A 12,605-nucleotide genomic window follows, 5' to 3' on the forward strand; every position below is an offset into this window, starting at 1 on the left:
TGCTGAAAGCTCTAGATTCTTTGAGATCAAAGTTCCGTGCCAGGCTCCATCCAATGATGTCACCCATATGTGAGGACTAACATCCTCTGACCTAGGAGAACACCTGTTACAGGTAAGCAACTCTGCTTTCTCTGACACATTCCCCCCACACCCTCTTCCCCAAGCAATGTAAGACTCTGCTGCTTGCATTCTAACTGCCATGTGTGCTGCAAGTCTGAACATCTGAGGGTAGGCGGTTTCTGTGGGAGTCCCATACAATTCAAACCATCACACAGCTGCAGCACACACTGCAGTTAGAATGTGGACTGTCATGCAGACTAAGGGGGAATGCTGGAATGGACACACATACTTTCTATGTCCTGAGACCGTGCCCACTTCCACTTGTATATGAAATTCAAAAAGAACAAGAATCTTATGTACAGACCACATGACATGATATACAGTAAAGCAAACAAGGATAAAAAAATCCAGAATTTATAATTAAATACACAGATTTCAAGAGTTACTGATAAATAGATTTAGCCCATAACTCAAAAATGATTTGAATTTGTCTTACATAGATGTTAAGATGATTATAACATTTTTCATTGTCATTGCTGACAAGTTTGTCATCCAAAAAATGCAGATCCTGAAGTGTAGGTGGATCCTTTTAGTAGTCACCACTATACTATGTGTATAGCTCTGCTAAAATATTCTCTCATTATTCACTCACTTTTATTACTTTTGAGGTTTGCTACTTACGGATTCTTGCTTTATAATGGATGCGAAGCAATGGAAAGTGCCACGATAGAGAGGCTTGGCTACACTCTGAACCTGAAGACGCACCTAGGAGAAAAATTCATTATTAACACATGTAAGCACACTTACTCCAAAATCAGAAAATAACCACTCTCTGTGTAATTATATTGGAAAGAAGAAATGCCATGACAACATGATCCTTTCTCTATGTTTTAGCTACCGGATATTGACAAATAGTGTACCATAGCACTGAAATGGGGTAACCTCAGGATGCAGGACAAGGTTATGGGATTTTAGCTCTAAAATGTCCTACCCTCTGCAGGTCATTTGAACAGAAGGTGCTCATCTGCTGAAGATGGCTAGAGTGGAAGCCTCTTCACAATCTGAGCTCTTGACCATTGGTAGGTTGCACGCCTCAAGTTGGCTCCAGTCCTACAGAGGAGTGGTGCTGAATGCATCACCTTCACAACATGCCCAAACCCACCAGTCCCAGTGAGAGACAGGTCTCTGACTCCACAATGTATACTGCTGCCAAACCAGGAAACTATTGTAAATCGCTTAGGCCTCGGTTTTGTTGTGTTTAGCGATTAATACATTTTAATAAATGAAATGAAATGAAACTATCAATTTATAATACACTATGTTGGGGTATGCGGCCTAATAATTTTTGACTGTGTCGTTTCAGTTGGGGTTTCATTTTGTATCGTTTCAACACACGCTAAATGGTTTTAACGCACACTAAAACCGACTTGGTCTGCATTGACGCAATTTACCACATATTACATGAAACAAAAGGACAGCCCTCCCTACCTAACTATGCCTGTCTCTGTTTCAGTTGTCTTGCACAGCAGACTATATGAATGTTCATATTTTGTTTCTGGACTTTGTTCACAAAATCTCAACAAGTCCAGTGAAGTATGGAGAAAGCAGAAGCTCAGCTCCCACAATAGTTCTTAATCATCCAAGAAGTAGGTGAGTGAATGAAAGATTTACTTTATTTTTTTCATATTTCTTTGTCCCTTTGGATATAATGAATTAGGAATACAGATGAGAGATGTGTGAATGGACAGTAGCCAGGGTTGAGGCCTTGACGATTGGCGCTACTGCTCACAAGTTTCAAACTTGTGCTAATTCAACCCTTCTGTGTGTATGAAAAAGGAACAAAATTCCTGAAGTCGTCCACAATGTTAAGCCTCGTTCTGTTGAAGCACACATGCAACTATCTGAAACATATACATAGTTTCCAAGGGGAACAGGAAGCAGAGCACAGCAGCTTTATAATGAAGTTTCAGGTTTAGAAATGCTCATTCCTTGTTCACTACTTAAGGTCATGCTATGGCAGTGGGCATTATGAAAAATCACAAGAAGATGGAATTTTCTTGACTCTGATGCTATCAATGCTACAAAGAACTGACTGAACTAGTCTTTGTAGACAAGGAGCAGGAATGTGAAGAATATATAAAAAAAAATCAATGACTTCCAGATTTGATTTCTTAATCTTTTTAGTCTGCATGACTTCGGGTCAACTGTCATGAATTTCTTCAGACTTTCCTCCGCTGGCAGAAATTGCAGCTTTCCAACTCTTGAAGAAGCTATGTGCATACGATCCAAAGAGAAGACAAAGTCTTACAATCTCATCGAGAAGGGCATATGGTTTTGGGGGGGGGGGGGGGGTTTGCATATAAAATTCTTTTGATTTTCAACTGCACTAAACCTACTTTGTCTATTATTCTGCTACTTTTTAATTTGCATATTTAAACTGCAAATTAAAGCAGCGACTAGAAAATTTCTTCTGCGGCCAACTTTCACAAACAAAGCAAGAACGGATGAAAAAAAAGAGTGTATTTATATGCTCTAACTTTTGGAGGCGTAGTTTTCCAAGATTTTGCTTCAAGCCTGGTGTTATTCCCCCTCCCCCTCCCCTTCCAAGCTACCAGTCCTCAGGAAGAAGGTATGGAGCAGGTAGGCAGACCTCTGTCAAGCTGCTTAACAATAAGAGCACATTAAATTCCACCTGGTACTCGGCCCTGTGCTGGGGTCAGCCTGTAAGGGAGGGCCAGAGTGCTAGCTCTTAAGAAGAAGTGACCGCTTCCATGGAAAGAAGAGCTATCAAACCAGCTACAGCTGCTGTTAAACCATGAACAGCTTCTCCCACAGAAGAAGGAAGAAACATTTTTTGATAATTTAACTGGCAGAGAAATTCAGCAAAACAATGAAGGGCTTCATTCCTCACTAATTTTTATTTCACTATCGAGATTTTTGTGTTTTAAGATTTTTGAAGGGTCACCCTTGTTAACCACTTCCATCATCACTCAATGTACGTAACGAGGGTGCTACTGTGCTGAGGCTTAAGAGAATCTCATATAGGCACATGCAAACTATGGAGGCCAGCTCCAACAGCTGAAGAGTGGAAGGAGCATTTCAGAAGTAGATGGGGTGGAAGTACTAAAAGATTTTATTCCAAACCAGTGTAGAGACAAACAAACATATCAGGAAAGAGGAGATCAAAGAAGACAACTAAAAGTGGAACCATTACAGCCAAGAAACAGGAAAGATTACATCTGAAAGATTCTAGCTAGTACTGCAGTTTTGCGTTCTAGTTATTCCTAAGCTATGTTCTTCTGTCTTGTTTCATGGTCTCATATCATTAAACAAAATCTCATTGTGCGAGAAGCCCAAATGAGGTTATCAAGACTATTTCTTCACACAGTGCAAAGCTGATTCTGTAAGTGTGTGTGTGACCACTAGTAATCTTTGTAAACAAAATACATCTAGTATCTATAGCAGTAGCTGGATGAAAAAGGCTGAACCTCAGCATGAATTCTAGGCTTTCACCATCACGGGTATACTTAAGACATGGAGGCAGAGGTACCAGCTGTTTTTAACCCTGCTACAGACCCAAATTGGGAGGAAACTCTTAGCTTTAGTGCACAGGATCCTACTCATTTACTGGTATATGGCCATAATTAGGTTTCTTTTTTTCCTCAGTGTTTCATGCCAAGATAAACATAGTATTTCCTAGTGTGTAGCCAGATGGACTCAGCACCAATGGGTATTGTGTTCTCCTGATAGCAGATGGGAGACTGAGTCAGATTTCAAAGCTGACGTCACTCTACATATACCCGTGTAGTAAGCTTAGCTCTTCAGTATTTTCAGTCTCCCAGCAGATGCGGACACTATTCCACACACTAGAATAGTGTAACAATTTAAAAGAAGAAGATTTACCTCAAGAAGATAGAGCCCCGCTCTCCTGCGGTGAAACCTTAGGGTCCCTCCCCTAGTCGAGAATTCCTGAGGTGATCTCCGATATCCCTCAGAAGTATGCCTTGGTCCCGGCGTGGACTTTGCCTCCAGAGTGGCTTAAAGGCAGCGGGTGCACATCCGAGCATAAAACCCTCTCCTCCCACAGCTGGAGACCGTCCGATGCGCAAGCGGTAAGCGATGAGACCAGGTAAGAAGGAAACTTTACATTCAGGTCTCTGGTCTCCAGAACTCGGATCGCCGTACCGACTCTGCTTCCAGCGAGTTGAAAGGGAGCACCGATGGGTTGAGCAGCCTTGGTTAGGCTAGGCCCTGATCCAGTGTAAGGGTCCACACAGGTGGAGACCCTCATGGGGGGCGCCATCTTGCACGCAGGGGTCATTGGCGCCATCTTCCCTTCCCTTCGGCGGTACATGCAGAACATTGCGGCGGCCGATGTGCACAGCTTGTGTGCAACTCAAGGCCTCACACAAAACGGAGCCGCGCGCACAATTGGGCCGTGCGCACTCACCGGAGCGCACTCCCTGCACAGGCCGCGCATAAATATTCACAGTGCACATAACTACAGCTGAGCACAAATAATCACCGTGCGCATAACCACAACCGCTCACAAATCCTCGCACGCAGTGAAACTTGTGCACCTAGACATAGATTCCATGGCACCGGCGTCTAAGAAGGCCAGAAGGCCCTCTCTTGCACAGCCTGCCACTTAAGAGCCTGAACTAGAGGCCTGCCTATGTCGTCCTTGTAAAGAAGCCCAGGGGAACCAAAGCCTGGTTCGTCTCTGTATGAGGATCGATAGCCCCCCGGACCTATGCAATTCCGAAAGGACTTCTCCACAGGGAGGGTACCTCAGGGGCCCCTACTCCCACTCCCCCTGGGATTAATATGGATCCTGGTTAGAATTTTTTCCAATGGCTGCAAGCCTTTATACAGGCTCAATCAGCCTCGGCTGCAACACAAAATCCTCCTGGCCTTATTAGGTTGATGGTTGGCTCTCTAGAAGAAGGAGAAATCCCTCCAGACCTGGAACCATACCGAACCATGCTTTGTTTCTCTCATAAGGATGAATTACCAGCCCTTGTTTCCCAGAATCTGAAGACTCAGGGTTTTCCAGGCACGGACCCTATGGCGGAACCAAAGAAGAAGTCCATTCTGCTGTTCCTTCGTAAAGCCTCAAGCTACTTCCCGATGATGGAAGCCATCCAGGAACTGGTTGACCTGGAGTGTGATGCCCCGGAGGCCAGCTTTATGGTCAAACAATTTTTATTAAGTTTTCCACACAAAATTACAACAATGAGGAGGATTTTGTTCCTTAAGCAGACCTCAAACAATCCATCTTCAGTTAGATATTGTCGTAAAAACAGTTACCCCCTCCTTGGATACCCCATCTCCCCCCCCCCCCTTCACTGAGTTATACAGATAGTTAATTACTCAGTGACCTTGACTCATCCTAACTGGAACTGCATTGGTCGTCCAATACTGCAATCGATTAGTCGTTCATCACAAGACTGCGGGCTCGATGCGGAGGCCAGCTTTAAGGGAGGTTGGGCCTTGGAAGCCTTATACCCTCTGGAACCAGCGGCCAAGGAACGCTTGCACTTTCCAAAAGTGGATGCCATAGTCTAAGCTGTCTCAAAGCAAACAACCATTCCCATACAGGGAGGGGCTGCATTAAAGGACACTCAGGACAGAAGTCCATCCTTAAACATGCCTTTGACGCTAAAGCAATGATACTGCAGGTTGCTTCCTGCTGCGCATTGGTAGTTAAGTTCCTGCTTACTCCTCTCGAGAGAGGCAAATTACTCTGGAACGTATACTGTTGAGACAATGGAACCTGTAGCAGCTTTCCTGACGGATGTAAGCTCAGACCCAGTGCGTACATCAGCCTGAGGAGTACCCTCGGTAATGGCAGCCAGAAGACAGTTATGGTTGTGAAATTGGCCTGCTGATGCGACTCCTAAAGCGAATTTCATGAGAGTGCAAGTCTTCCTCCCCCCCTACGAGGAGAAGGAAATTGATGGCACAATTGCGATGATTGATGACCAATGCATCAAGTCCTCGGCCTCATGGCATCAAGACACCCATAGTTGGTCTAGTGTCTGTGTAAATTGGTTGAATACACTAGTGGTCTCCAGTTGGAAATCAGTTGAACCAGTTCAAGTTTTATCAAGTTATTTAACAAACATATATCCACAATGGCTTTTCAAGGAGAATACTGAAGAGCTAAGCTTACTACATGGGTATATGTAGAGTGATGTCAGCTTTGAAATCTGATTCCGTCTCACATCTGCTATCAGGAGATGGGAGACAGTCCTGAGTCCATCTGTCTACACTAAGGAAAACGAAATTATCAGGTAAATAATTTCTCCATTTGGTGTCAGTCAGCAGCAGTATACAGAGTAGTGGACGCTGGACGGAACTGCTGCGTTAAGGTAGTAAAACGTACCAGCATACCATCACCAAAAGCTATAACCACTGGATTTCCAGTTCCTTTCAAGTTATCCAACAAGTAAATAAGATCATTTAAATAACCTTGCGGTGTAATTTGTCCACAATTAGCCAGCTGCAAATTTGCTATGATTACTGAAATTACAGAAAAGGTGCAACTTCCAATTCTGCATGTGATGTCAGTCGTCACAGGAACATGCACACAGTTGGAAAGTCAGATGCAGTGATGAATGCAACTGGTAAAGTTAATCACCATTGAAGAACACACAAAGAATGGGTAGGCCACCCCCGCCCCTCCCCCAATTCGAAGCTTTAGCAGTGTGGCATAAATTATTTCATTATTTGCAGAGCTATGATTTTTGTTTACTTTAATTGAGCCAATTGTACATTAAAAAAAAAAGATTTGAGAGAAACAGAAGTATTCACCTGGGCTATACTTACTAGGTAACTCTCCCGTGAAGAGGCTTATCTCTCATCTACAACAAAGTAACACTTTTGCTGTTAATGAAGACAGCCCCTAGCTCAGAAAGTAAAGGCAGTTAAAAGCAACAATGCAATTTCACACATTAAAACAATAATCCAAAGAGAGCCCATTGCCGCTTCCAACCTGCAACTGCAGTTTTGATTTAGACTATAGCAAGGTTATGCATCTCTGTCACATGGTTGAATACACTGCTCCCTGTTATGCGGCAGATGTAGCATTAAAAAAAGGATAATTGCAATACCCTACAACTATAAACTTGTTTCTCTTCAAAAACATTTTCACGCTGAATTAAACCTTCCTGTGGCCAACAAAACTAATGTAAAAATGATGAGTAAGCCCCATCCCCAAAATAGATACTTTTCTTGGGATTTTGCTGCTGGCAGCATTTCCATGGGGATTCAAGCAGCTCCCAGCCTGCGTCTCTTCTCGGTTACAAAGCTCACCTAAGTGTGAAATTAGCAAACCCAAATGCAAACCTATTGGAAGCTGGAAAATATTGGACTGTAAACTGGGAAGGTCTTGTTATTGAGTACTCTGCTGTTTGTTTGTTTTAAAGATTTGGATGTTCTCTGGCAAAAGTTACCATAAATGGAAAAGCAGACACTTTCACTACTTAGAGGAGACCGAAGTGTTTGAAAAGCAGATTTACAAAAATGAAATTTGGGGTGTCATCTATGGCTCAGAGCTCTGTCAGAGAAAACTAGATTCTCCTAAGACAAGCAGGATGGTAGTCCTCACACATGGGTGACATCATCAGATGGAGCCTGGCACGGAAAACTTTGACTGGCAGCTGAGCATGCCTAGCATGCAGGGTCCCTCTTCAGTCTCTTCTTTTCCATGCAGCTTTTTGCCTCATATTTGTGGAGCTGCTCTCTTCAGCGTTTTCCCAGTCATTTGTTTTCAATTTGTCTGCACCGGGTCCCTCTTTTCCCTTGTCTGTGCCTCTATAGGGTGGCGCAGTAAATTTCTCTCGTTCTTTGTGGTAGATTCCCGGCAGTGTCGCTCTTCGGTAGCTGCTGGTCATAGGCTGCTTGCCGGCTCTTTTTTTATGGCATCATCGGGATTTCGCCATTGCCCCCAGTGCCCGCGGACCATGTCCATTAAGGATCCACACGAGGTCTGTATCCTCTGCCTGGGGGCATTGTTTTTGCGATCAAATGACCTCCAAGGGTTGTCGAGTCTGTTTGGATAAGATGGAGAAGCTTTTCAGGTCTAAAAAGTCTGGTCCTTTGACTCTGGCATCGGGTGCATCGCCGCCCAAGGACCGTGGGGAGCTAATGGATATGGATCTCTCATTGTCCACTCCTCTGCCGGGGCCCTCTCTCTCGAGAGGAGCCAGAGATAGGCCGTCATCAGTGTCGTCACACTCCAGGACATCGGGATAGTCTCCATCCTTGCCACCGGGGAAAGATCAGGCCGAACACCAAAAGAAATCTCGGACACATCGCCATTAGTCACAGTCTTCACATGGCACCTAGCTCAGGTTGGCACTGGTGACCACCGTGATGCCCCTGAAGCGATCCCGCAGAAAAGAGGCATCAACCCCTTTCTAACCAGGGAATCCCAAGCGTTCCCCAATAATATCGGTGCCAGGCACCGAGCTCCCTCAGGACTCTGAGAGAGTTCTGGTGATGCCTCTTCTTTCTCTTCCTCCATCTGTCCTGCCTTCTGCAGATTTTCAAGAAGAGCTGGACCACAGGGTGCATCTGGCAGTGCTCTGAGCTCTTCAGGGCATCGAGCTGCTGGCTCCACCAGTGCCTCCTCTGGTGTCTGAGCCTGCCCCTGCGATGTTGGCACCACTGCTGGACTGCCTCAACATCCTGCTGGCCGACTTGCCCACACAGCAGCTATCGGAGCCCAGGGGCCCCTTGGTACCCCAGCGGCAACTAAGACCTCCTTCCTTCAGAGTGATCCCCATTGTGGGTTCCTCTGAGGACGATGTGACGCAGCTCGTAGCACCGTCAGGGCCTTGGTACTGCGCCCAGTGTTCCCTGGCCCAATCCCCGGTGCCCTCTGTGTAGATGCACTCTGTGGCCTCTTTGCCTTTAGTGCCAAAACTAAGAGGCTTGGACGGGGGCCCTCCATGAGGCCCCCCAGGGAACTTTAGTGAAGAGGATGCACCATATGATCCCTGGGTTGTCAGGGATGCACCATATGATCCCTTAGTCATCAGAAGAGTTGTCTTCTGATGACTCAGGAGATCTTCCCTCAGACCCATCTCCTCCAGATGAGAGGCGCAGGTCCCTGCCAGAGGATCTAACCTTTGCGGGCTTTGAGCAGGCTATGGCAGAGGTGGATGCCAGTCACAAGATGCTGGAATTTCTCCAGTTCATTGATGCCCAAAGGAGGTAGTGGCTGTTCACGTCCATGACATCTTTAAGGAGTTACTCGGTGCCTCCGTTAAACCGGAAGGCAGATGCTATCTACTTAGTACAGCAGGTCTTGTGTTTTGAGAGGAGTCAGCTCCCACATCAATTCAGTGGTGGTGGAATCTGCCCTCAAGAAGGCCAAGCATTCCCGTACCCACACTTCTGTGCCTTAGAGTAAGGAGCATAGGGCATTGGATGCCTTAGATAGGAAGGTGTATCAGGGTGCTATGCTGTTTGCCCGGATTGCTTCCTACTAGCTGTACATGACCCAATACACTTGAAACCCCTGGAAGCAGGTCCAAGAGTTGTTAGTGTCTCTCCCAGCAGCAGCAGGAAGCCGCCTCGGCAGTCACTCAGCAAGGCTCGGAGTGTGGCAAGCACAAAGTGCATTCCACCTATGATGTGTTTGAGATGGCAGCTAGAGTAGTGGTGGTGGCAGGCATCTGTGCCTGTAAAATGGCGTGGCTCCGAGCCTTGGATCTCCATCTGGAAGTTCAAGGGAAGCTTGCAGACCTGCCCTGTTCTGGCGAGAATCTGTTTGGAGATAAAGTGAGGGATGCTGTGATGCAGCTGAAGGATCACCATGAGACTCTCCAGCATCTCTCGGCCAGTACGTTGGACCTGCCGTCCTCCGCCAGGAAATCCTTGTGTCAGGGCACCAGGAGGTCTTTCTATCGCTAAAGGAAATATTATCCTCTGACCTCACATGCCTGTACGCCATGAGTGGTTTCTAGGGGCCGCTCTAGGCAGCAGTGGACCCCCAGACCTCAGCCGGCGCCCCCGAGCCCCGCTATGGGCTGCGAGGGAGCATAAGCTCTGCAACCGTATCCTCAACGTTGGGGCCTCCAGTCGGAAGTAGACTATGGTCCTTTGTGGATCACAGGCCACAAGTTACCTCAGATCAGTGGATCCTGTCCATCATTCGTCAAGGGTACAGGTTGAACTTCCTGGGTGTCCCTGCGGACTCTCCCCCTGCTCATTGTGGGGCCAGTCCCCGCATCAGGAAATTTTCTGGACTGAGCTCTCCGTCCTTGTAATGGCCAGGGCAGTAGAACCCAAACCACTGCATCACTAAGGGCAGGGGTTCTATTTCCTGATTCTAAAGAGAACAGGGGAGCTCTGCCCCATCTTGGATCTAAGGGCCTTTAACACATTTCTGTGAAGAGAAAAGTTCAAGATGGTCTCACTGGGCACTCTGATTCCCCTCCTGCAAAGAAGGGACTGGCTTTGCTCCCTTGACCTAAAAGACACATATGCCCATATCGAGATCTTCCCTGGTCTCAGAAGTATCTGTGGTTCCTCATGGGTGACATCCACTTCCAGTAGACAGTGTTGCCATTTGGACTTGCTTCGGCCCCATGGGTCTTCACCAAATGCCTGGCAGTAGTGGCTGTGCACTTCTGCCGGCTGGGGGTGCACTTGTTTCCCTATTTGGAACACTTGACCATTCAGGTTCCGGAGTCCCTCAACTACCTGAAATCCCATCTCACCCATCGCCTCAGTTGGATTTTATCAGTGTCCACCTGGACACATCATAGGCCCTGTCCTTTCTTCTTCAAGATTGGGCACTTGCTCTGGCATGCTCTCCCCTTCGTGCAACCCTTGTGCTTCTAAAAAAAAAAAATAAATAAAAAAATAAATCTTTTATATTTTTCTATTATTTAACCTTTATTCCAATTCTTTACCTTTTCTTTTCACTTGTTAACAATTTTAATTAGAAATGTTCATTGTATTAGACTATGGAAATTTATTTCCTGCTATTCTGTTTAATGTAAACCGGTATGATTTACATCGGATGTAAGAATGTCGGTATATAAAAATTATAAATAAATAAATGTCTGGCGCGTCTAGTCTGCCGAAGCAGACAGGTGTCAGCCAGGCTTCTGCTTCGCTTGCTGGGTCATATGGCTGCATCTGTCTATGTTACTCCCTGGGCTCTCCTGCATATGCGGAGGGCTCAGTGGACCCTGCAGTTTCAGTGGCAGCAAGCCACCCAAGACCCCAGTGAATGCATTTGCGTCACACCGCCTCTCCAGACCTCTTTATCTTGGTGGGAGAGTCTGCCCAATCTGGAGCAGGAGAGTTCCCTTTCAGTCCCTCCCCCCTTCCCCGACCCAGATTGTGCTTACCACAGATGCTTCCACCCTGGGTTGGGGTGTGCATGTGGACAGCCTCTGCACGCAAGGTCTTTGGTCCGCCTAGAAAGCTGAATGCCAGATCAACTTCCTGGAGCTCCAAGCGATCAGGTACGTGCTCTGGGTGTTCCGGGATCGCTTGTCCAACCAGGCAGTCCTGGTACAGACAGACAATCAAGTGGTGATGTGGTACATCAACAAGCAGGGAGGTACGGGATCATTCTTCCTGTGTCAGGAGAATGTCCAGATTTAGTCCTGGGCTCAGACCCAGGGCATGCTGCTCCGGGTCATATACCTGGCCAGAACAGAGAATGTGGTGGCAGACCAGCTGAGTCGAGAGTTCAGACTCCATGAGTGAACCCTGGATCAAGCAGTGGCGAAACGCATCTTCCGCCTTTGGGGGATCCCGGACATGGACCTCTTCACCTCCCCTGCAACAAGGTGAGCCACTTCTGCTCCCTGTGCAAAGGAGACAGAACTCTGACGCCTTTTGCCTGCCATTGGGACATGGGTTTTCTGCATGCATATCTACCGCTACCTCTGGTGATGAACTCTCTCCTGAAGCTCTAGCAGGATTTTATTTTATTTATTTATTTTTCTATACCGATGTTCAATTACACATATCACACCAGTTTACAGGGTAACAGAGAAATCTATTAACATAGACTTCTTATTTTACATTGAAATTTTGTAACATGAGTAACAATTGAACTGTGGAGAGTCCTTATAAATTATAACAAAGGTAGTGAAGAACATTAAAACTTTGTAACATGTGTAACAAGAAAACTTGAGTCGTTGGGGTTGACCACAATAAAGGATTATGCGGTTCTGTGAGGGGTGTTGTGGGAAGGGGGTGATGTGTGTGCTGGTGGGGGAGGAGGGCTCATCTTAGTATGGTGGGTGATGGGTGGTTGTTGGATATGCTTTTTTGAAGAGCCATGTTTTAAGGTTCTTTTTGAAAGACTGGGTTATGGGGTTGAGCCTGAGTTGAGGTGGTAGACTGTTCCAGAGTGTTGGACCTGCCACTGTTAGGGATCTGTCCCTTGTTGAGGTTAGGTGGGCCATTTTTGGTGAGGGAGTTGGAATGAGTGATGGGGGGACCATGATTCCATTACCCCTTGTTGGCCAAGACAGGTCTGATTCCTGCTCCTGCAGGATCTCTCTGTC

The 12,605-nt window shown here is 46.3% G+C and overlaps 1 protein-coding gene across 1 annotated transcript in view; it reads right to left on the reverse strand.

Moving 5' to 3' along the window:
* SLC25A29 (solute carrier family 25 member 29) overlaps nt 1–12,605 on the reverse strand; it is a 62,857-nt gene that overhangs the window by 22,141 nt on the left and 28,111 nt on the right. Inside the window, exon 3 of the mRNA XM_029597937.1 lies at nt 742–825. Coding sequence (XP_029453797.1) covers nt 742–825 — 84 coding nt within the window. The remainder of the gene's footprint in view (nt 1–741; nt 826–12,605) is intronic.

The sequence above is a fragment of the Rhinatrema bivittatum genome, chromosome 4 (assembly GCF_901001135.1).
Source record: "Rhinatrema bivittatum chromosome 4, aRhiBiv1.1, whole genome shotgun sequence".
Classification (NCBI taxonomy): Eukaryota; Metazoa; Chordata; class Amphibia; order Gymnophiona; family Rhinatrematidae; genus Rhinatrema; species Rhinatrema bivittatum.